This window comes from Typopeltis vanoorti, chromosome 3, assembly GCF_054136105.1.
Source record: "Typopeltis vanoorti isolate ZY-2024b chromosome 3, IOZ_Tvanoo_1.0, whole genome shotgun sequence".
Classification (NCBI taxonomy): Eukaryota; Metazoa; Arthropoda; class Arachnida; order Uropygi; family Thelyphonidae; genus Typopeltis; species Typopeltis vanoorti.
Window position 1 is genome coordinate 1954547 of NC_143551.1, and position 25650 is coordinate 1980196.

A 25650-nucleotide genomic window follows, 5' to 3' on the forward strand; every position below is an offset into this window, starting at 1 on the left:
ACTTGATGGTATATCACCACGAGTCTTGTGGGAATGTTCCAGGAAGCTAACAACACCTGTAACCTACATTTTCAACATGAGTCTTAGATTAGCCCATGTCCAGGTAAGTTGGTATCTAGTCTTTGGAATGTGGAATATGAGGACAGATTGAGAGCCTAGTGGATAGAAGGAAGAGGATAGACATGAACAAGACATGTAAGTTGGCAAGGGTAATTACCAGTTTAGCATGGATGAAATTTTTCATAGAATATCTTGACACAGGGGGTTGAAAGACCATTCCTGGAAGTTGTATAAAGCGAGTGAGAGAAAAGGGATGAGGAGTAGATTTTTTGCATGGAGAGAGGTAGGGGATTGAATTCCGTTGCCTGAGAATGTGGTGAGTGCAGGGACAAGGAATGCATTCAAGTCGAGGGACAGTGTGCTGTGCATGTGAGAGTGGGACCTGCCACAATGAATCTCTTGAACTCCATGGAAGTTGGTTAATAATAATAATAATAATTAATCTGATAAGCTGCTTTAGCCACTTTTGCTATGTGTCCTCTGAACTTTACCTCCCTATCCACTAACACTCCCAATTCTCTGGCTTCATTAATTTCATGGAGTACATTTCCATCAATGTAGTATACAGCTGGTAATCTTTTCACCCCAAAATGCATAACCTTACACTTTGCCACATTAAACTGAAATCCATTCTCCTTTGCCCAGGCTGTCAGTCTATCCAAATCATCATTACTAAATAGCTTAGGGAAATAACAACGTAGACTAGGATATACATTAAAATAAATTTTTAATATACTTCCAATACTAAGCTATTTAGTAATAATGCATAACCAACGTCTAAGCCTTTCCACTAGAATATCCAAATCATCCTGCAAAATTTTAACATCATTTGTATTAACTATTGCTCTACCCAATTTTGCATCATTGGCAAACAACTGAACTGTTCCTCTTATATCCCTTCCTATATCATTAATGATGTAGGAAGGGATATAAGAGGAACAGTCAGAGGAACAGTCCTGTGGCACTTCACTGGTCACAGGCCTTCTTCTGGATTCTACTCCTAAGTAAACTACTCTTTGATATCTCTCCATCAACCACCCTCTTAACCACTCACCAACCCTATATCCATCGCCATGTTCTGCAGCTTATTGGTTAGAATTCTTTGTGGTCTCCTGTCAAAGGGTTTTGCAAAGGTCATCAGTATCACTGTAAACCCATTATGTTTATCTAACTCTCTCAATGTATTATAAAATGTGAGCAACTTACTGAGGCATGACCTAACCTTCACAAAACCATGTTGCCTCCATACAGTATCCCATTTCAGTCTATCTATTCCTGTTTGTTGCTCTTGACCAACTTCTCCAGTACCTTGACAACAACTCCTGACATGCTCATCGGTCAGTAATTTGCTACACCAGGCTTGGAGCCTTCTTTATGGAACTATTTCTCCTACCTCTTTCCAATCCCTTGGGACTAACCCAGAGCTGAAACTTAGATTTAACAATGTGGTCAAAGGCACTGACAATCCTAGTCAGTGTCTTTCACCTTGTCAGTCCCTAGCACCTTTACGTAAAACTCGAGCTTGTATACCATCCAATCCCATAGCTGTATTCACATCACGGTTCTGTAATAAGCTATACACCTCCATTTCTTTTACTTCTGTCAGCAAGGTTAGTCTAGTGGCTTTGCATTTCACAACCATATGTCTGGGGAAGGAGTGTCCTAGGTTCGATTCCCGTCGGTGATGAGAGGAGCTTAAGGATCTTCCTCAGCCATAGCCAGGTTAGCTGGTCTTGGGCGTGGACAGCAGGGTTTTCTCCCCAGTTAGCTGGGATTTTTCATCCTGCAAATATGCAAACCGGACCCATGAACACACACATGGATACAGTCAGGAATAACCTAAGATGATCCCTCCAGCCATAGGTCTGAAATGTCAGCTATGCCAGTCCCAAGTCCAGATAAAAAAAAATAGGGGGGATTGAGATGGTGCTGTACCTCCCCATGAAAGGGGCTCACAGCCGTTGAATCACCATATGAAATAATAATTAAAAAAGTTCCCATATAAGACTTCGCTTCTGTTGTTACTGCAATATCTCCAACTGGATTATATGCTCTTGCAAAGTGTTTACTTGGTAATTCTACTATTTCAAGTGACTCAGTTACCTCTCTACCATTGGGATTCATTAAAATCATTCTACCATAAACATTCTTCCTTTCACTTGCAACATATTGAAAGAACTGTTTGGGATTATCTTTGGCTTGCACTGCTAATTTCCTTTCATATTCTTCTTTTGCCTTTCTTACCACACTGGTTACTCTTCTGGCCTGTGCTGTGTACTGCTCATGTGCCTACTGGTCACCTTTCTCCTTGAATTCCCTCCATAAATTTGTAGCTCCATCTTAATGATGATATTCATCTATTTAACTCACACATGATTTACTCTCCTGACTCTAGGTATTCAGTCTTCCATTACTTCTCTGAAACACTCATTTACCACTTCCCATGCACTATCAACATCCAGCCCTTGCAGTTGCACATGCCATGGTACTGAAACCAAGCAATCTCCCAACCTCCTAAGCTTGTCATACTTACCAGTATGACTTTAATTCCACTTATCTCCCCCCCCCCAACTGAAAATTCCACACATTTAGCCATCTCTCAGGTCAAGACCATATGATCACTCTCAACATTTGGTGGCATTGTGGTCATATTGTTTATAGAGAAATTCTCAGATGCAATTACTAAATCTAGAACTCTGAAATCCCTAGTATATTTCATCACGTGCTGTCTCTGGTAATTATTCCTACTAACCACATAAATTCCATTTCCTTCTTCCCATGTGTTTTCTCTCCTCCTTCCCGTCTATATTTCCATAGTTGAAATTCACATAACAATTACTCTTCTTCCACTCATTGAGCTTATTTGCCAATGTATACTATCTGCCAGTGGCGCACCCAGGATTTAATCTTCGGGGCAACCGAGTTGAACGGATAAAAATATTTTTAATGCAATAAATTTGAATTAAAAATATTTTATCCATTCAACTAAAATTCATTAAATAAAATTCATTAGGTGATTATATTGCTGGCAAAGGTTGGTCGATTGGTAGAGCCTCTGCTATGGCTCACTTAAGTAAGTTTGAGCGTAGTTAGTAGTTGGAAGGGGACCAATCGTTCGATGCTGTTGGCACACTCTCCCTCGATGAGTCTTTGGACTCCCTGGAGGTGTCTAATAATAATAATAATAATAATTTATTTAAAGAATAAAATCCAGTTTTCTTTTCTTTTTACAAAACTCTTGAATTATTTCAGTCATGGTTACATTAATCTGTGTGTGTGTGTGTGTGTGCGTGTGTATACACAGCAAAGTCAGTCCATTCAATCGTGATTGTGTCATGATAGATCTTAAATAGGTTTTCAAAAGGCGTAAGTTAGAAAATGATCTTTCACTGATGCATGCTGTTACCAGAAGCGTTGCAAATATTTTTAATAAGTCATAGATGTTAGGATATATAATTTTGTCACAATTTGAAACTGCATCAACGGCATTTTTGCATGGAGCTATTGCAAATGGTTTTTCAAATTTCTTATACCACAACTTGAATTTGGTGTTCAAAATTGCTGGATTTCTATAAGGCAAATCACCAGCATAAAATTCACACAACTGACAAAAATCTTCCATTGCACTTTCTTTTGGAGCATCTTTTCCATTTTGGTAGAAGAGACAAAAAATTTTTCAAAATGTTGTGGTGTCCAGTGAAGCATTCTTGAAGTTGAGTCAATATTTGGTTAATGAATGGAATGAAAATAGTTCTCCTGAAATACTCTTCTACAGAATCAGCTGGAACATTGGATCTTAATGTTTGTTTTGATGTAGTCCTTGGCTTTTTAATGTCAATATTAAAATTATTGGCTTTTGTACATGCTTCATCATAAATATCTTTAAATGAAGAATCTGGTGTTTCACGAATGGTATTTATTGAGCCACAACATCATTAACAAAATTTAGGGCAATTAAGAGTTCACTGTCAGATTTCTGCATTATTTTAGACAATGGTAAAGTGTTAGCAAATATTTTTTTGCAAGCTAAATAAAGATATTATAAAACCAAATTCACACAATGAATTATTCAAAAGTTTTTCATTCGAGTAAGAGTCTCTGTCTTCCAAAGAAATGATTGTTTCAAGCCTATGAATCACTGCATCATATAATTCCACCATGGTCATGATGGCTTCATGGTGTTCCACCCACCTAGTCGGGCAAACTTGGCATAGTTTCTGTCTCTTAGTATCCGGTGTATAGTTATCAATGTTGTCAACAAGGATGTCCTGTCTCTTAGGGGTATTGAAGAAATTGTGTACCTTTTCAATTATGCCAATGCAATTTCTTCTTTCAATCACAGATACAGTGTTTCCAGTTGCCAAATTCAAACTATGTGATGCACAATGAACATATAAAGATTGTGGATATAGCTGATATGTGAGATTGGACACCATTAAACTTTCTGCTCATCGATGCAGCACCGTCATAACCTTGCCACATAAATATGACAAATCGGTGCCATAATTATTTAAGCTTTCTAATATTTTGTCGGATAATTTTTTCCTGTAGTGCTTGTTACAGGAACAAATTGTAAAAATTGTTAACAAAGTTTGTTGTCATTTTCTTCGTATATATACCTGGCACACAAGGAAAGATGTTCAGTGTTAGAAATGTCACAAGTTTCATCAGCAAAAATTATTATTATTATTACCCCAAGACTTCATGGAATCAAAGATTCATCTGGGAGGTCCTTTTATCACACACACAGCTCATCATACCATGCCTTGATCACATTCAAACTCCTTGCAGACACCATGCTCCCAGGCAAGGCATTCCAATCATTTACAACTCTGCATGAAAAAAACCTGCCTCTCACTCTACTACTCACACCCTCTTTATACAGTTTCCAGGGATAGCCTCTGGTTCTCTCACTATTTTCTGTAGAACTTCTCCAGCATTGATCCTATAACAACCCCCTTACCAACTTGTAGGTCTCTATCATATCTCCCCCCCCCCCTTCCTACTGTCCACCAGACTCTGCAAATTACATCTTCTCAATCTTTCCTCATACTCGACATTCCAGATGTCAGAAACTACCTTAGTCAGTCGCCTCTGGACCCTTTCCAACATCTCTTCATCCTTCTGAAAACCAGGTGACCAAATCTGGGTACAATAGTCCATGTGTGGCCTAATCAAAGCCTTATACAACGGAACAAGAATTTCCCTACTTCTACAAGTCAATGTCCTCCCCATCATTCCCAGAATCCTTTGTGTTCCCTTCACAATTTTGGCTATGTGTCCCCTAAATTTCAGATCCTTATCTACTATCACCCCCAGATCTCTTATTTCTTCCAACTCCAACAATATATCCTCACCAAGCATAAATTCTGCATCCCATCTTTGTTTACCAAATTTTAAAACCTTACATTTTGCAACATTGAACTTGCATCCCCATTTCCTTGCCCAATCACTTAATTTATTCAAGTCTTCTTGTAAGGCCATAAGATTACTACTCTTCGTGGTTCGTCCCAACTTTGCATCATCTGCAAACAACTGAATATCTCCATCCAAATCTTCACCTATATCGTTAATATACAAGTTAAACAGTAATGGCCTCAAAACAGACCCCTGAGGCACTCCACTAGTAACTTTCCTTTTCCTGGATATCGCTCCCCTACACAACTTGTTGATACCTATCAGATAGCCAGTCTCTAATCTAATATCCAACCACATCTGCTCTAGTTTGACTATCAATTTATCATGAGGTACTCTATCAAAAGCCTTTGCGAAATCTAAGTATATTACTGTGTATTAAAGAATTAAATGTTTGTTCTTTCAACAATGCAATGTCATGAGAATTATTAACAAAGGAAGTACTTTCTTCTGGATAATTCAATGGTTTTGTCTGACCTACGACTAGGGAAGCTGAATCCAAATCGGTATTGACAATATTAGTAGCCCCAACATTGCTACTAACATTTGAATCATCCTTTTTTTGGATTTTTTTGAAATAGTTCATTAAAATGCTCTACGTGTTTTTCAGCCATAATTTGAAGCACAAAATCCAGAAAATAGAATGAAATCTTTTACAAATTTAACTTTAAAATGTTATTGAAGAATTTACGCACGGTAAAGGTTACTCTTCAGAGATGGAAAGCTAAGTTTCAAGTAGTGATGTTATGGCAGTGGCGGCCCATACATGAGCACTGCGACACTGCAGCGCCCCTAAGAAAAAAAATGAAAAAATTAAATTTAGTTTGTGTTTATAAATAATAACAGTGCTTACAACATTATATAAATGCAGTACAACATGTTAAAGGTTACAGCTTATGTTTTGATCTTGACTGAATAGTTAATAATTGGAATTGTTTGATTAACGCTTTAGATTATGAAACAAATGCACTGCGATCTAACGCTGATATTTGTTTGCTCTTGTCATTGCATGCTACATCATTCCCAACTGTAACTGCTCAAACGGCAGTGTATTTTTAGTATCATTACGTGCCTTATTTCTGTCAGATATGAACGTTTGTTATCGGTGCGTGTGCGTGGTGAACTATTTGTTGTAAATTTTATTTTGTTAAAATAACATATAATTATTTATTTATTATAGATACAAGGCTGAATTATGACGAGTGTCACTGTTGAAAATATGAAAAGAATATTTTTTCAATTATCGTTACACGAAACAAATGCACTGCAATCTAACGCTGATATTCGTTTGCTGTCATTGCATGTTACGCCATTAGATACACCGATCGATATTTCTGTGAGATATGAAATGTTTATTATTGGGATGTGTTCGTGGTGAACTATTTTTTTGTAAATCTTATTTTATTTTGTTAAAATAACATATTTATTATAGATACAAGGCTGAATTATGATGAGTGTCACTGTTGAAAATATGAAAAGAATTATATTTTTTCAATTATCGTTACACGAAACAATGCACTGCGATCTAACGCTGATATTCGTTTGCACTTGCCATTGCTATTGATACGAAACTTATTATTGGTGTTTGTTCATGGTGAGGATGAAATATTTTTAATAAAGGCAATTTTTAAGATGTAAATTTATTTATTAATAAATTCATTACTAATTAAAGTAGGGATAAAGGAGTAATTTTGCCTCTTTATAAGGCTTTGATAAGACCACACTTGGATTACGGTGCATAGATTTGGTCTCCCGGGTTCGAAGGGGATAAAGAAGCTGTGGAAAGGGTGCAAAGAAGAGTTACAAAGATCATATCCGGATTATGGGATTTAGATTATGAGGACAGATTGTGAGTATGTGGATTACAGACTCTTTCTCTGGTTAACAGGAGAAAAAGGGGTGATATGATTGAGGTCTATAAACTTTTGAATGGATGTTATAGCATTTCAACTGATGAAATTTTTCATTATATGGAAGGCGGGGAGAGAACACGGGGTCATCCATGGAAGTTAAGGTTGTTCTCAGTCAAGAAAAGGTTAAGAGCTAAGTTTTTCTCCCAGAGAGCAGTGAGTGAGTGGAATAATTTGTCCTTACAGGTAGTGAGTGCATCTAGTGTGAATGAATTCAAAGGTAGGTATGATAGCTGGGTTGGGTAATTTACAGTCTCCCTCGATGAGTCCTTGTCTCCCTGGAGGTCTTGGATAATAATAATAATAATAATTAGGGGGGAAAAAGTGTTTTTGTATATGCAGCACCCCCACTTAAAATCCCCCCCCCCCCCCACTGAGTTCGAGACATGCTTGTCAACAAACTCGATGCAAAATAGCACAGAATGCATAATGTTCATGGAATGAACATTCTGCCGCTATTTTTTTTTTTTTTTTTAAGTATCCATTTTATTTCAATAATTTTTGCTTATTCATTCCACGAGGTGGCGTGTTATTTAATGTCGAATAATTTTCAGTTCTCGTGTTTGCGTTATTAGTTTGTGCAGAAGTTCAATTATATTGATGGTATATGTGTGATCAGACATTCCTAGGATAAATGAAATCATTAATGTGGTGAGTAATGTCAGTAATGCGTTGTCATTTTTCACTGATTAGAGTTTCATGTAGTTAGGCCTAATTTACATGTGTATGACAACCATTGTATTGCTGGTAAAGATATAACAATTTAGATGCTAGTTTCATTTTTCCAATTTGTTATTGATTAACTTCAAAAAAAAAAAAAATTGTTACTAGATTATGAAGATGGAGGCTCAGCAGAGCTGTTTAAGAAGGAATAATCACCATGTCAATGTACTAACTACTTTTAATGAATTACTGTTTACTGAAACTTTTGTAGATGTGACTTTAGTATGTGAAGTTAAGAGACTTAAAGCACACAAAATAGTGTTGTCTGCCTGCAGTTATTTCTTTTATGGCATATTTCTTGAAAACTCTTGTAAACATCCAGTTGTTATTCTCAAAGATATAAAATACACAGATTTAAAAAAGATGATAGATTTTATGTACAAGGGTGAAGTGATCATTTCGCAGGACCAACCTGCTATGCTGCTTAGTGCTGCTAAAAGTCTGAATGTTGAGATCTGTACAGAAGTTGCACAGCGGGATACTTCCAGTATTGATATTCAGGAGAAGAGTGAACATGACTCGAGTAACCAGGCCTTGTTACTTGCTGAGGTGCAACCGAAAAAATGCAGCACAGAATTGCCACCAGTAATTAAGAAGAAAAGAGGAAAACCTCAGAGTAGATATCTGCGTGGTTCTAACAGTAAAGGCATGAAGGTCAATGTGTCATCAAAAGAAAATGAATTAGACATGCCAGAAGATACCAACAGGTCAATAAAGTCGTTCACAATAAAGTCGAAAAAATGCAGCACAGAATTGCCACCAGTAATTAAGAAGAAAAGAGGAAAACCTCAGAGTAGATATCTGCGTGGTTCTAACAGTAAAGGCATGAATGTCAATGTGTCATCAAAAGAAAATGAATTAGACATGCCAGAAGATACCAACAGGTCACCCCCCCCCCCCCCCACCCCCCCCCCCCCCCACCCCCCCCCCCCCCCACCCCCCCCCCCCCCCACCCCCCCCCCCCCCCACCCCCCCCCCCCCCCACCCCCCCCCCCCCCCACCCCCCCCCCCCCCCACCCCCCCCCCCCCCCACCCCCCCCCCCCCCCACCCCCCCCCCCCCCCACCCCCCCCCCCCCCCACCCCCCCCCCCCCCCACCCCCCCCCCCCCCCACCCCCCCCCCCCCCCACCCCCCCCCCCCCCCACCCCCCCCCCCCCCCACCCCCCCCCCCCCCCACCCCCCCCCCCCCCCACCCCCCCCCCCCCCCACCCCCCCCCCCCCCCACCCCCCCCCCCCCCCACCCCCCCCCCCCCCCACCCCCCCCCCCCCCCACCCCCCCCCCCCCCCACCCCCCCCCCCCCCCACCCCCCCCCCCCCCCACCCCCCCCCCCCCCCACCCCCCCCCCCCCCCACCCCCCCCCCCCCCCACCCCCCCCCCCCCCCACCCCAGCTTTTCACTTTACAACAAATCATGGGAATATGACCAAGATATGTATTTAAGCTTTGTAGATCTAGAAAAGGCATATAACAAGATGCCCAAAGAAAAACTGAGAACATTATACAGTGCAATACATACTCTACATTGAAGATGTAAGTCAGCAATTAGAATTGAAGCAAATACAGGAAGATGGTTTGATGTAAAATTAGCGGTTGGACAGTGCACATTATTTCCACTCTTATTCATCATCTATGTTATTATTACCCAAGACATCATGGAGTCAAAGACTCATCTGAGAGGTCCTTTTATCTCTCTCTCTCTCTCTCTCACACACACACACCTCATCATACCATGTCTTAAACACACTCAAACTCCTTGCAGACACCACACTCTCAGGCAAGGCATTTTAATCATTTACAACTCTGCACGAAAAAAACCTGCCTCTCACTCTCCTACTCACACCCTCTTTATACAGTTCCCAGGGATGACCTCTGGTTCTCCCCTGATCTCCCACTATTTTCTGTAGAACTTCTTCAGCATTGATCTTATAACAACCCCTTACTAACTTGTAGGTCTCTATCATATCTCCCCCTCTTCCTCCTGTCCACCAGACTCTACAAATTACATCTTCACAGTCTTTCCTGGGTTCAGGGGTTCGAGGTTATATGGTGAGTGGTCGGTGTAATTTAGCGCTCGTGTAAAATTGGTGATTTTTGGTGTTTTTTGTGTGTGTTTTTCCTTAGAAAATTGGTTTTATAGTATATTAGAACGATTTTCAGGTTTTTAGAGTATTTGTGTGTCTTTATAACATATTTTATTGCGGCTGTTGCCACTAGAGGGATTCGTAGTGTGTAGTGTTCGTGAAAGCTCCGGATAAGATAAGTATTATTTTCAGTTATCGTTGATAAATTTATTTAATATTGCGTAGTTTTGTTTGCCTTGCGTCTCTTAGTGCATCTTTTTGTGTGTTTTTGGTGTGTTATAATTTGATAAAATACGTTGCAAGTAAGTATGGCAGCCAGTAATGATGGTTCGCTATCTTTATCAAAGAACGGTAGTATAAAATAGATGATTCCGTGTACTAGCTGCGAAATGTACGCTTTGCGGAGTGCGGTCAGTGTGGTTAGATGATAATAAAGGAGTGAATGTGTGTGTAGAAAATGTAGGGAGAATGAGAAATTGAAGAGTATTTCGGATCGTGAGTGTGATATTTTTGTCAAACTTCAGAATGAAGAAAATAGGGATATGACAAGAAATGGCGAGGTTGTACCAGAGAATTGTGAGAGTGTGAATGTAGAAAGTGTGAATGATAGTATTAATGGTTTTACTGAGAATAAAAAAGATGAGATAGACGCAATGAGTGAGATCGCGTTGTTGAATGGTGCGATACAAAGGGCAAAACAGCAGCTAGAGCATATGAGCAAAAGTCGACTGAATGAACCAGCCAATAATAAAAAGTATGACAGGAAAAATAGACGTATGAGTGTGAACATGAACAAAATGAAGGATAGAGTGCTGTTTGGAGATGCGTTAGTACGAGGTGTGATAGTAGAGGATTTGACAAAATCATACCAACCTGGTACGACCATAAAGGATGTAACTGAGAACTGAGTCTGTTAGAGAGCAAAAGGAAAGGGTGAAAGAAATGATTGTTGTGGCAGGTACGAATGATTTGAAAGGAGACAAAATGGAAATGATAGAAGAACTGAATGAATTGTTTGAGATAGCAAAAGAAAAGAGTGAGAGAGTTAGAATGATTAGTCTTTTGCCACGGTATGACAGTGAAATGTTTAAAAGGAGGGCCATAATCGTGAATGACTTTATCCGTGGGTTATGTATGACGAGTGGTGTGGAAATTGTGGACGTGTGGAGTGAGTTCGATGGGCGAAAGAATTTATATAAGATGGAATGGCTTGCATTTGAATGGTTACAGTATAAGAAGACTTGAGAAAGTGTTGCTGAATGTGGTGGATGTGCAAATTCAGGGGAAACTAGATTTATTAAGGTGGGGAGGAGTAGATATACAGCCCTTAGGGAGGCAGTTGAATGTAAAAATGAATATAATATGCCAGAGCAAATAAGGACAACAAATCAGAGAGGGATAGTTAATATAACGCATCAAGGTAGGGTTGGGGCTAATGGGGGTCTTAAATTCATGTACACTAATGCTAGGAGTATTAGGAACAAGAAGGAAGAGTTTTTGGCCATGGTTGGCACTTCCAGACCACAGGTTATTGGTATTAGTGAAACATGGCTGACTGTAGATGATATAGCTAGTGGGATTGAATGTGATGGGTATAGTGTGTTCAGGAATGACAGGGAGAATAAAATGGGGGAGGAGTATTGTTGATGATAGCTGATGAGCTGCAGCCAAGGAGAATAGAAGTTGAATTGCAGGATAGAGAAAAGAGCACATTTGAGGCCATTTGGTGTGAGATTGTGGCCAGCAGAACTAAATATACAATTGGGTGCTGCTATAGACCAGGTGATGGAAAAGATGGTGGTTACAGTATGTACAAGCAAATAGAAGAAATGAGTGGAAGCAGGGTGATTATTATGGGAGATTTCAACTATGGTTGCATTGATTGGAGTGAGGAGAGGACACACGGGACGAAGGAATTGGATTTTATGCGGTTATTAAGGGATAACTATCTGCAACAGCATGTAATGGCAAATACTAGGGGTCAGAGAGTGCTTGACCTAGTAATTACATCTGAGGATTTGGCTGTAACAAATATGACCACATTGCCACTAATCGGTGAGAATGATCATAGGGTCTTGAATTGGGATGTGGCTAAAGGTGTAGAATTTTCAATTAAGACAGGGTACATGTGGAATTATCGGGCTGGAAAGTATGACAAACTTAGGAGTTTGATTGGTTCAGTGCCATGGCATGTACAACTGCAAGGACTAGAAGTCGAGAGTGCATGGGAGGTAGTTAAGAAGTGTTTGCTTGAAGCGATGGCTGACTGTATACCTAGAGTCCGAATAATAAATCAACTAGGGGTTAAATGGATGAATAATACCATTAAGCTTGAGCTGCAAAAAAAGAAACAACTATGGAGGGAATTTAAGGAGAAAGGTGACCGGCAGGCACACGAACGGTATAAAGCGCAGGCCAGAATGCTAACGAGTGTGGTAAGAAAAGCAAAAAAGATTACTAAAGAACATTGGCTATGCAGGCTAAAGAGAATCCTAAACAGTTTTTTAGATATGTAGCAAGTAAAAGGAAAAAATGTACAAGGCAGAATGATTTTAAAGAATGCCGATGGTAGGGAGGTAACTGAATCAGTTGATATAGTTGAGTTACTGAGGGAGCACTTTGCAAGAATATATCATCCAGGCGGACATTGCAGAAACGAATGTACTAGTAGATTATACGTGAATTGTGGTGAATGAAGTGGAGGTGAGTAGTCTATTGCATAACCTCAATGTCAATACATCTGTGGGATTGGATGGTATACCAGCTCGTGTTGTACGAGAAGCAGCTAAAGAATTGTCAGTACCCTTGACCATTTTGTTTAATTTGAGTCTCGGATCTGGGTTAGTCCCGAGGGGGTGGAAAGAGGGGAAAATAGTTCCACTGCATAAAGATGGTTCCAAGACTGCTGTTGTAAATTACCGACACCGATTAGCATATCAGGAATCATTGTCAAGGTCTTAGAGAAATTAGTCAAGAAAAGAATACAGGATTCGATAGATGAAAATGGGATATTGTATGGGGGACAACATGGTTTTGTGAAAGGTAGATCATGCCTCAGTAACTTGCTCACATTTTATAACACAGTGACGGCTGAACTGAATAGGGGTAATGGGTTTACAGTAATACTACTGGACCTTGCCAAGACTTTTGATAGGATACCACATAGAACCCTAATCAGTAAACTGGAGCAGATGGGGATAGATATAGGGTTGGTGAGATGGATAGGAGGGTGGTTGAAGGAGAGATACCAGAGAGTGGTTTATTCAGCAGTGGAGTCTAAAAGACGACTTGTGACTAGTGGAGTGCCACAGGGCTCTGTTCTTGGACCACTGCTTTTTAATTTGTTCATCAATGATATAGGAAAGGATTTGAGAGGAAGTGTTCACTTGTTTGCTGATGATGCAAAGTTGGGTAGAGCAATTATGAGTGCATAGGATGTCAAAATTTTACAGGATGATTTGGATAGTTTGGAGGACTGGGCTAGGAAAAATGGATGTCAATTTAATGTGGCAAAGTGTAAGGTTATGCACTTTGGGGTGAAAAGAATAGCAGCAGTATATCGCATTGGTGGAACCATACTCCAGGAGATTGACGAGGCCAGGGATTTGGGAGTGTTGGTGGATAGAGAATTGAAGTTTAGGGGGCACATTGCAAAAGTGACTAAAACAGCTCACCAAATCACTTGGCTTCTGAAAAATACTTTAACATGCAGAGACAAACAAGTTGTTGTTCCTCTGTATTGAGCCTTGATAAGACGTCATCTGGACTTCTGTGCCCAGTTATGGACACCAGGGTTTCTTCGTGATGGGGAGGAAGTGGAGAGGATCCAGAGACAATTGACCAAGACGATAGCAGGTCTGTGGAATGAACCTTATGAGAATAGGTTGAAGATTTGTGGGTTGCAGAAATTGGTCGATAGGCAAAGGAGGGGTGATATGATTGAGACATTCTAATTACTGAAGGGTTTCTATAAGATTGATCCAGAAGATATTTTTGAAAATATGACTGGTGGTGGGAGGACTAGGGGCCATGAATGGAAGCTGGGCAAGAGCGTGGTTGACAAGGGTGTTAGAGCTAGGTTTTTTACTTGGAGAGTAGTGAATGAGTGGAATAAGCTTCCAGAGTCTGTTGTGGGTGCTACGACCGTGAATGAGTTCAAGGCAAGGTATGATAGATACTGTGTGAATGTCGAATAGTTGTTCTTGACATGATGTTAGGGCCTCCCTCGATGAGTCGGTCGACTCCTTGGAGTTGGCCGGAAAAATAATAATAATAATAATGCTCGACATTCCAGTGGTCAGAAGCTACCTTAGTTAGTTGCCTTTGGACCCTTTCCAACATCTCTTCATCCTTCTGAAAACCAGTCTGAAAAATCAGATAACCAGTCGCTAATCCAATGCGCCAATCTAATATCCAACCCCATGTTCCTCTGCACCCATTCCACAGTTAATTTATCCACTCCAAATCCTGGGTACCAAATTTGAGAACAATAGTCTAAGTGTGGTCTGATCAGGGCTTTATACAATGGAATGACATTCTTTTATCTCTGCAGGTCAGCTTCCTTCTCAGTATTGCAGCAATCCTCTGGGTTACATATACCACCTTTGCATATGTTCCCTGAATTTCGGGTTTCTATCTATCATTACTCCCAGATCCCTTGTGTACTCTACTTCCTCCAGTGCAGTTGCTCCAACAGAGTACTGCCTCCCGTCAATGTATCCCAAACTTCAAGACTTAGCTGTATTAAGCTGACACTTCCCTTCATTTGCCTATCTATGCAGTTTATTCAAATTCTGTTGCAGGACTACCAAATCTGCACTATTACTAATAATGCTTCACATCATCTGCAAACAACTGAATATTCCCCTGCAATTCATTGACAATGTCATTGATATAAAGGTTAAACAATACAGGTCCCAGTCCTGAGCCTCGTGGAACACCACTTGTAACCCTCTGTCTCCTTGATACTGCACCCCCATACATAACTCTCTAATACCTATCAGATATCCAATCCCGAATCCAGTTCACTCACCTGACATTTATGTGGTTCTCTCTGAAATTCCTTTGATTCCAAAATAAAAAAAAAAATGGCTGAATATGCCTTTCCCTCATCAATTACTTGTCACTTTATTATAAAAGGCATTCATATTACTAAAACGAGTGCCCCTTAACAAACCTGTGTTGACTCTCACAGAAAACATATTCATTGCCAATGCTGTATATAGTTCCTCACTAATTTCTCCAAGATGTTAACAACTACTGATAAAATACAAACTAGTCTATAAGTTGTTACTTCCAATCTGCTACCACCCTAATGCAATGGCACTATCATACCTCCTTGCATAACCTTTCCCTTGGCAAGACTTTCATTGACAAGCCAGGTCAACAGAGCTGTCAGTTCATTTGCACATTCTCTCAGAACCCATGGCAAAATTCCATCTACTCCCACTGCTTTATTGACATCCAAAGTACTGTGTACTTTGGATGTCAATACCATACACCAAACAGGTTTTCAAATACCATAATATAGTAAACGCTTGGATAGGCTTATTGAATTCATTTTTAGTGCATCTAAATAGCCAGCACCCTAAAATCCACTTTACAATGGAACTAAAAGCCAATGACTGCCTGCCCTTCCTGGACACACTGATTACACATCTTCGAGAAGGTTCCTTATCATTTTCAGTTTATAGAAAACCCACACATTCATGGAGATACTTGCACAAACACCATCACCCTTCTCAACAATAGTGTATCTTAAAAACACTAACCCATAGAGCTTGAGCAGTCTGTTCCACTGAATTTGCTCTCACTGCTGAACTTTCTCATCTACTTCACACCTTCTTAACCAGTGGTTATAATCCTCATATGATAGATAACATACTAAAAGCTACCCAGAAATCCCCTCTATCTACCACAGAAGACTACAACAAAATTGTTGCTATCCCATACATTAAAGGCACACATCTGAAAAGATATCTAGGGTGCTTAACAAACACCAACTGTGCACTGTATTTAAACCTTATGTGAAATTAGCAACTCTCATCCATTCACCTAAGGACAAATGCACTCCTTTATCACATTCAGGAGTCTATGAAGTACCCTGTTCTTGCCATCAAGCCTACTACGGACAGACAGGAAGAACTGTGGACATCCGCCTCAGTGAACACAAAAAATATATCCGACACTTACGCTATGGCAAGTCAGGTCTGGTAGACCATGCTTTGGATACCCCAGCACATGGGATCAATTGAAAAAAAAAAAAAAAAGTAATGCACAGAAGCTTCTACAAGTCAGAGAGGTTGTTCCTGGAATCAACAGAAGCCTTAAAACATACTCCAAACCTTAACAAGTATGGCTATATAAATCTACCAAAGATTTGGGAGACAGTCATCCTAAGACCAAATTAATATTTATTACTTTTATTTTATTTTTTTTTTTTTCAAACTTTCTAAGACTATTATTTGGACTACTATTTCAAAACTTTGAACTACTTTTTTTTATATTTTATTTATTTTTTATTATTATTTTTAATCTATGTGGCACCCTATTAGGACATTAGTCTTGTGTTGCACGCTGCATTTACTTATGCTAGCCCCACTGTTACACCGGTTTGTGGTTGTCTTGCATTTGTAACAAACTTTGAGTTGTGTGCTCTGAAGATGCTGGATATAATACCAGCGAAATATTAGCTTTTAAGTTAATAAATAGTTATTTTCTTATCCATCTGTGTTCATATCAATACCGTTAAATCTATTACACCATAATATGGTATTTGAAACGAGCTCTCCTCTTGCACTTGTAAACCTCAAACTTATCCTGTCCTTCTAGTAATAAAATGTACTTCTCCAGATGAAATACTCCAATAAAGTGTTCATTGAACAATTCCACTATTCTTGCCCACCTCTACCTCAAATTACATGCTTTTAAAACAAATAGTGCCATTGCCCTCCAAATCCACATCATTTGGATCTTTCTGTGGTTTGGGCATAACAATTATTTTGGCTTTCCACCACAGATTTGGTAGTTTTCCAGTTATAATTTTTGAGAAAAGGACGGCCAGCCATGTTTGAGGTCATTGACTGAGATGTTTTAGAAACTTTTGGAGGATATCATCCATTCCTGTAACCTTGCCATTGCCATTCTTGGTGAGTTTTAGTGCTTCCTGTACCTCTTCCCAAGTTACTGGGTTATAAGTTCAGGAAGCTCAGGGACCATCTGCAGGTTTTTTCTGATGGAAGATTGCACAGTTATTTTCCCAATAGAGCTGGGACGTATCGTGGAGGTTTATAGTAAATGATTAGCCATTTGATCAGGAGTTATCTCTGGTGCTTTGTGTGTTGTTGGTTCTGACCCCCCCCCTAATTTTCTCAGAAATGACCAGTTTTTCTGGCTAGATTTGGTGAAGTCAAGTTCTTGAATGGTTGAGATCCATCTTTTGTTTCTGTTTTTGTTTTTGTCCAGCATTCCTATGATCTCCTCAGCAACAGTTGAGTCTTCATGTTGAAAGTTTATTTTTAAGGATAAAGGATTAAACTAATTTTATTATAAGTTGAGTCTTCAGTTTCTTCATATTTGGCTAAAGGTTCCTCATTTTCCCTACTCCAGCATAGGATGTATTTTTTCTGTAGCCTCTAGGAATAGAGGCTTTGGCTCCAGTTTTGATTAATTTAACAAATCTGGGATAGCAATTAGTGGTGGATGGTATTGCTGTAATGATTTGCTCAATTCGTTTCTTAAATACATTCCAGTTGGATCTGCAAAGGTTCCACTGATGACTGGGATTGATGTGCCTGTCTCTATTAGTGTAGGACAATGCTGGCTGTTAGGGAATCTGTTGAGGATGGTTCTGGTTGTTGACAGAGGCTGGTCTTCAGAGTCTTTAGAGACTATGCACAGATCTGGGGTGTAGGTTCTGTTCCATCTTGCTGGGTGAAGAGTGCCTTCCTGTTTGGCATCGTAGATCAAATACAGATTATATGTATCCATCCAGTTAACAAGATTATTACCATCTTGGCTGTTAGAAGAACCGTCCCACATGTGATGAGAATTAAAGTCGCAACATAGATTGCGAGGACCAGATGGACCGACCATGCCAGGATTGCGATGGTGCTTTCTAGACATCGTAGATGATGGTATTTTGAATTTTAATACCTATGGAGTATTCTGCTTCAGGCACATTGGGTTATGTTTTTGTGATCAGGTTAGATGTATGTTGCCAGTCCATGCTTAGGATGGCAGTTATAAGACACAAAAATTAGGCTTGGGATCTTTGTTTTATTGATAGCTGTGTCAGGCACATGGGTTTCCTGGAAAGCCAATCGCTTTGTCTCTGACTATTTTTCCGATGACTTTAGCTTTGGTTTAGATATTCCTATGTTTAAGGAACATATCTTGAGAGAGTGTTATTTAGGGGACTGTAACTTATTTTTCAAAGCTTGCCTCCCAAACAAGCAACACAATCCTTGTTGTTCCAGGCTACGATTGAGCCAGCATGGAGTTTTTTGAGTTGTGTTTTTATCATGGTTGTTGCAAGTGGTCCAGGAGCTTGGTATCTTTGGATGCCTGGTTAGAGACATTAGCTTCATGTTACCAGTGTTACATCTGGGGGGGGGGGGGCTTCTTTTGCCTGAAGCACCAGCGATGTACCACAAGGGTAACACTACTGGGGTGGGGACACGGGAAGACTGTCTGAACCTCCTCCCCGCTGAATAAATTGATATGGAATAGGAGAGAAATTAGACATAACACTAAAGTAGCAGCATACAAGAAAGTGTTCAAACCTATTTAAAGTTATGGATCTTAGAATATGGTTAGCAATAAAGCACTTGATCAGAGACTAGAGACCACAGATATGAAGATTCTGAGAAAAAGTATGTGAGTGAACAGATGGCATCAGTAACAGAATCATATTAAAAATGAATATATTAGAAAGGAACTTGACATTGTTAGCATTTAAGAATGTGTAAGCAGAGCTAATCTAAGGCGACATGGCACTTAAATAGAATGGGTGAGGAAAGGTTAGCAAAACAGGTGTTTGTTGCCAAGTCAGCAGGAAAGAGACTCAGAAGAAGACCAAAGTCTTGGGGGGGGGGGGATTGATTCAATCAGAAGCACCTTAGAAGAACAAAATGTTAGATATGATTCTATTAGAGTGCTGAAAAGTAATGGAGAAATCTGGAGGAAATTGTGGATAGATTATCTTTTATAGGATATTATATTATATTATCATCTTCATCATCAGATTCCTGCCGTGTACCCTCAAAGGGTGTATAGGATATGATAGAACTATATGAAAAGTTTACATAATTACTAACTTTCTATCTACAATTTTCCTCCAAATCAGTCTGTTGCCTGTCAAGACTCCAACATTATCAGATCTTATATTTCTGTCTTGTAAAGCAGTGCTTCCCAAACTTCTGGATGTCAGGGCCCCCCTTTGGAAAAATTAAAATATTTCACAGCCCCCCTCGAAAAAAAATCGTAATATATTATAATATTGTATTTATATTCAATACAAAACATACGCAGTGAATATTGCAAAAATCAAATACAATATTACATTTTTAGCATCTTGCATACACATTTGACATGGCACATTATCTCATATTTTTATATAGATGGATATATTGTTATTGTACATTTGCAGTACAAGCACATGAAACGTAAAACGATTAGTAATAAAGAAAGAATTAAAAACATAAAAGAAGTTTAATAACAATTTAATGTGATGGATATGTTTCAATGCTGCTACACAAAAAGTCAATATCAGGTGAAATATTTGAAACTGAAATTCTTAGATTTCTACTTTGAAATGAAACTTACATGAATAAGCATATATTTACTAATATTCATTAAGTGCCAAAATACGCAGGAAGCAAAATTTGTGATCCCGCACCAATGTGTGATTTTTTTTTCCCCATTAAAATATAAAAAATAACAAAAAATAAATAATAAAAATTGAATACATTTCTTTTAAGATAAAAAAAAAATCTACTTAGTCTTAAAACATTTTAAATTTGTTTTCATTATTTCATGGCCCCCTCAGCAAAACCTACGGTCCCTAAGGGGGGCTGCGGCCCACAGTTTGGGAAGCGCTGTTCTAAGGCACTTTTTACCATATCAATCCACCTATATCTAGTGGCAGACTGGGTCTAAAAATGTTGGTTTCCAGGAGACAAAGGGGGGGCCCATCCACAGCTATAAGGCTATCATTTAATTTTTATAAGAAATAAAATTTATTTCTTTTAAAAGCCAAGTATAAAGCCAGGCTCTGGCTAATATGCCTGTAGTCACTAAAGCCACGTACAAAGGGTGATGATTACAAGTGTTGGGAGACTCAACAGCCAAGCAGTATGAACAATATAAGCACTTATTTTCTTTGTTATATGTTAGCCATTTTCTTGGTACTGAGTCATTCATAACTTTCTCTCATACAAACGAGCATCAAATGGCTGAAATGGATGTTCAGCAAAAAACTGTTTCAAATTAGCTCGTGATGGATATTGGAAGATTCCAGCAGTTGATCTTTCATTTTCTTGTGTAGGTTCATTTATAGGATGTGCTCCAGAAACCAAGTCATTTATGCCTGAGAGTATATCTGATTCCCTGTAACTAGTTGAAGCTATGTGCTCAGATGTTGCAACTACAGGTAGTAAAGATACCGGAACAATGAAGCCAGAAGAAGTACTCGGCCTAGGTTGGTGAGTAACGGATGCTATTGTATTTGTCTCTACATTCAAAGTAGCTCTTTCCTGTTCTTAACTCACAAGTCATTGCATCATCATCATCATGAGTATTGTTTCTTGCTTCTTGATTATTTGTTGCAGAACTGTACATTGATGTGGATGATGGTTGTGGTATTATAAAATCTATAATAGACCGGCATCGCTTGGCTGATTCCTGCCTTTCTGCTTCTTGTTTCTCTTTGTGTTTCAGTGATTCAGATTTATGCTTTTTCTTTTCCATGCTGGTAGGAGTAATATTCCTGAAATTAAAACTTAATTAAAAATAATCCACATTGGGAAAAATGAACATTTACAATTACGCCGCAAGAAAACATTAATGGAAATACTGTATATTCCATGATTTTCCCAGTTGAACTGAAACAACAATCATGAAAGTTAGGTAAAGAGGAATAGATTACATGTTGGGAGGAGGAGGGAGCAAACCTTCCCAAGCTGTACAGGTTCATTTCTTAGATTCAACTTGATATATGTTTGTTTCCATCTCCAATCTACAAAACCACATGCACTTTTCTTAACAGAAAATCTGATTTCATCTTCAATCACTACTTCTCTCAGTTTTCTTAATTACACATTTTTGAACTCTTGTTTCAAAAGTGGCATTTTATTATTATTATTTGTGACACCTTCAAGGAGTCCGAAGACTCGTTGCGGGAGGACACCCATTGTGCAACTCTCCGTCTCCACCACTTCACTGATTCTCTACTACCGATCATCTACATCAACACCATCTACTGCCCACCACCACCACAATTAGTATTTTTTTGTCTGTAAATTGCATGTGTTCTGAAGGGCCGATTTGTCTGTTTGCACTGGCATCGAGGAAAAAATCCTTTTACCTCTGTATGAGATCGGTTAACTCACCTTTGATTGAAAAAGCCCATATAAAGATTCCTCCCATCATGATGAGAATCGAACTTAGGCCTTTTCCAATCAAATGGTGCAATGTACTGTCATTCTTCCAATTGCACTATGGAAGCGCTTATTTGTGTCAAGTTTGATGTCTGGAAATATTGCTTAGAATCGCTTCATTTTGATCTTTGTTTGAAAATTTGTCTCACTAGCAAATTCATTAGATGCATCAATTACTCTCCTGATGCTACCAGACATTCTGAATTTTTGTTTTCTTCTCTTTGAATATTGATTTTTTTTTTCTGTTCAACTTTTGTAATAGTAATGTCATCTTTCTTGGTGATTTTAATGTTCACAACTCCAATTGGATTCCTTTTCCAACTGTGCTGATCCAATAGGTGGGGATTCTGAGACATATGCTTTACCAGTGATGAGCCACAAATTGTTCAGTTGCCTGCCAGAATACCAGATAACTCTAGCCAGTCTTCAGACAATCTGAATCTCTTTCTCACTAGTGATCCTTCAAGTATATTGTGAATGTTATTTGTTCTTGCAATTCAGACTACTATCTGGTGTTATTCTTCTCCCTTAGAGTGGTATTCACATAGTCACTTGAATTGATGTGTTGTCATGATTTCCATGCTTTATTTCCTTAAGTGACTTGTTTTTAGTTTTCTGATCAATCATTTGCACCAGATGAAACAGTCATTACCAAGGCTTAACAGTTATTACCATGTGTGAGTGTAACAAATACTCACACATGGCAAGTAGATTTTACCAGCTGGCAAGTAGCTGTGTATTGGACAAAATATAATATTTTATTTTATTTTTATTTAATAAGAAATAGCTTTCTAAACAATTTTTTGAACTTGAAGAAACAGATGCAGCACCACTGATTTTGTTATGGAACTCCTATTGACTTATTGGGACATATCATTAAAAAAGAGAAAAAATGGGAGGCAGTGTCTTGGATGAGTACATTTTTTGTGTGGTGAGGTAAGATTTTGCACAAATTGTCGAGCCCTGCTTATTGCTATGGAAATGATCATTCCCTATTCTCCAGTTTCTCTTGTCTGTTTAGCACTGTTTTTACTTAACTCTCCTTTTGTTTTCTGTTTCTACTGCAGTTCAAAATACTTGCAAGCAAATTATTAATACATCCAAAACTGATTTTGGAGATAACCGAAAGCAGGTAACTTGTTTGTGTCCAAATGGCATTCTTGCTTTCTGGCTCTTGTGAAACTGTTGGCTGTAACTTTTGTCCAACCCTACTTTCACATTTTTGGTATTCAGATGATTTCCATTGCATACAAAAAGCCAAACGCGTTATGACTTCTATTTTTGCTCCAATTATTAGTAATTATTCTCCTACTATTTCATACTGACAACATTCAGTGTTTCCTTTGATTCTTCACCAAAAAGAGATTGGTATAATCTTACTCAATCTGCACGCATGCATACACACACACCCTCCTGGAAACCTCTCAACTAATAAATGATTTGCCATTAAGGATTTTGTTACAATTTATCAACAGGAGATCTTTTTGCTTATGTCACACACTTCAATTGTAAAAATATGGGGAACCTCAAGTTTTTTTCCTTGATACTTCTGAAGGCATTTTATCATGTTTGGCTGAAAACGTCTACATGTAAGCTCCCATCATGTTGTCTGACTTTTGCATATTATGGATGCAAACTAAGCATGATGATAGATGGATGGATCTTCAAACTTAACTTTGCAAATAACGCTAGAAGATTTCACAATGTTCAAAAGTTCTTTCTCATACTCTTCTTCTGTATCAAGATCCTTCTCTTGTTTGCTGCAAATCCCTTCTATAGTTTTGCAGGTGACAGTATATGCCACTCCTCTTTCTCATTTGACAATTCTTGCAAATCAACAAAAAAAAAAAAAAAAAACACTCCATAATATCAACTTCTACAATTCTAAATCCTGATTTATAAATTATTTTTCATTCGGATTAGGATAGCATTCTGAGTTTCTATGTTAGTGTATAACTCAGTGTCATATTTTTTGCAACAAAAAGATAAACCCTTTTCTTCTGGTTTATGTTTTGATGGTGATAATTAAGTAGGGCTATATCTTGTTGTGATGTGAATTTTCTGAACACTATTTTGTGAAGCACTCCATGAATGCTGTCTCAATATTTGCATAAAAGATTATTTAACAGATTTATAGGTCTCAGTAGTACGCACGCACACACACGCACGGAGAGAGATTATAAAGAAATGCTCTAATTTTAATGCCGATTACAATAAGCATGTTTCCTTCTCAGTCTTATTAATGCTACTCGATATTGCAAAGATTGATAGAATAACATTGTGTGTGTGTGTGTGTGTGTGTGTGTGTGTGAATGTTGTATGAATGGACAGAAAACATGGATGTTGAAAGTTTATTTTTCACTTGGTTAGACTATAATAAATTTGGTTTGATCCTTTATCCAAGTGGGAGCGGACAGGGTTTGCACCTGACTGAAAGTGTCTTTGGGGCTGAGTGTGGTGTTGTGCTGTCTTGCGGGCTGCCGGCGCTCCTGTCCCGGTGTCTCCCATGGTGCGGACTGGTTTCGACCTTTGTTGAGGTCTCTTCGGTGGGAGCCGGGCCCGGGGTTGGGGATGCTGGGCGGTGGCAGGGTCGTCTTTGCCTGTAGGAGTTGCCCAAGGGTTTGCCACATTTTTTTTAATTGAATTGCTCTGGATTTGGATAGGGATGTTGAGGGTTTGTTTTTCACTTGGTTGGACTATAATAAATATAATAGAATATAATAAGTTTGGTTTGGTCCTTTGTCCGGGTGGGAGCAGGCAAAGTTTGCGCCTGAAAATATCTTCAGGACTGACTTCAGGCACAGGCTTTGTTTGCTCTCGCTTGGATGGAGGATTGAACTAAATTTATTATAGTCTGACCAAGTGAGAAGTGGACTTTTGGCATCTTTCTTTGGGTCAGGAGTGGTTTAATTGGAAAGGGGTGGCAGGCCTTTGGGCAGCTCCTGTAGGTGGGGATGACCTTGCTGTTGCTTCAGCCTGGTGTCTCCGGCTCTGGGCCTGGCTCCCACTGAGGGGACATTAGTGGGGGTCGGGGCTGGTCTGGGTGGTGGCCGGTCCCTTGATGCCTGATATCATTTCCTGATATCCATTTCCTGATTTTTAATATGATATTGCCATTAATGTCATCTGTTCATGCCTCTAATCTATCTCAGGACTCTCATATCTGCAGTCTCTAGTCTGTGGTCATGTGTTTTACTTCTGACCTAGTTCTCAGATCCATAAGTTAAAATTGGTTTGAACACCGACTTGTATACAGCTAATTTAGTGTTTTGACTAATTTCTCTCTTATTCCATTTAAAGTTATTCAGTTGACTTCCTATTCATACCAGCTTTGTTGATTCTGTTGTCTATTTCCATATTTAATTTACCATCTTCACTAAAAATCGTGCCTAAGTAGCTGAAATGTTTTACTTGTTCTATAGGTTCTCCATTCACAATGCAGTCTGCCTATTTCCATTGTCTTTGTCTTGTTATTGCTGACCTTCATACCATATCTGTTACAACAGTTACTCAATTTAGTCAGGTAATCTTGCAGATTTGTAGCACATTTATTTGGAAGTATAACACCATCCGCATAAAGCAAAGAGCTCACATTAACATCTCCAATTTTGATATGAAATTTAATACCACTTTCCTTCATAATGTGATCCATATAGATAATGAATAACAGAGGGGATAATGTACATCCTTGTCTGACACCAGATTTAACATTAAATCAACTTCCTGTACTTCCTTCAATTCTAACTGCTGACTCACAACTCAAATAAATATTAAGTATTGTTTGATATATAATGCCCCATTGAC

The 25650-nt window shown here is 38.9% G+C and overlaps 2 protein-coding genes across 2 annotated transcripts in view; both read left to right on the forward strand.

Moving 5' to 3' along the window:
* LOC150107861 (calcium-regulated heat stable protein 1) overlaps positions 1–25650 on the forward strand; it is a 154285-nt gene that overhangs the window by 77483 nt on the left and 51152 nt on the right. The window lies entirely within an intron of this gene.
* LOC150107862 (uncharacterized) lies at positions 96–20453 on the forward strand. The gene is made up of 4 exons (XM_090390971.1): positions 96–103; positions 5356–5431; positions 8232–8992; positions 20444–20453. The coding sequence occupies exons 1-4, from the start codon at positions 96–98 to the stop codon at positions 20451–20453; spliced, it is 855 nt and encodes a 284-aa protein (XP_090247097.1).

Excerpts from the sequence above, each read along its gene's own strand:
- LOC150107862 (XM_090390971.1), top strand. Across the intron at positions 5,432-8,231 it reads CCTCACCAAGCATAAATTCT|GCTCAGCAGAGCTGTTTAAG; the intron begins GCATCCCATCTT and ends ATGAAGATGGAG.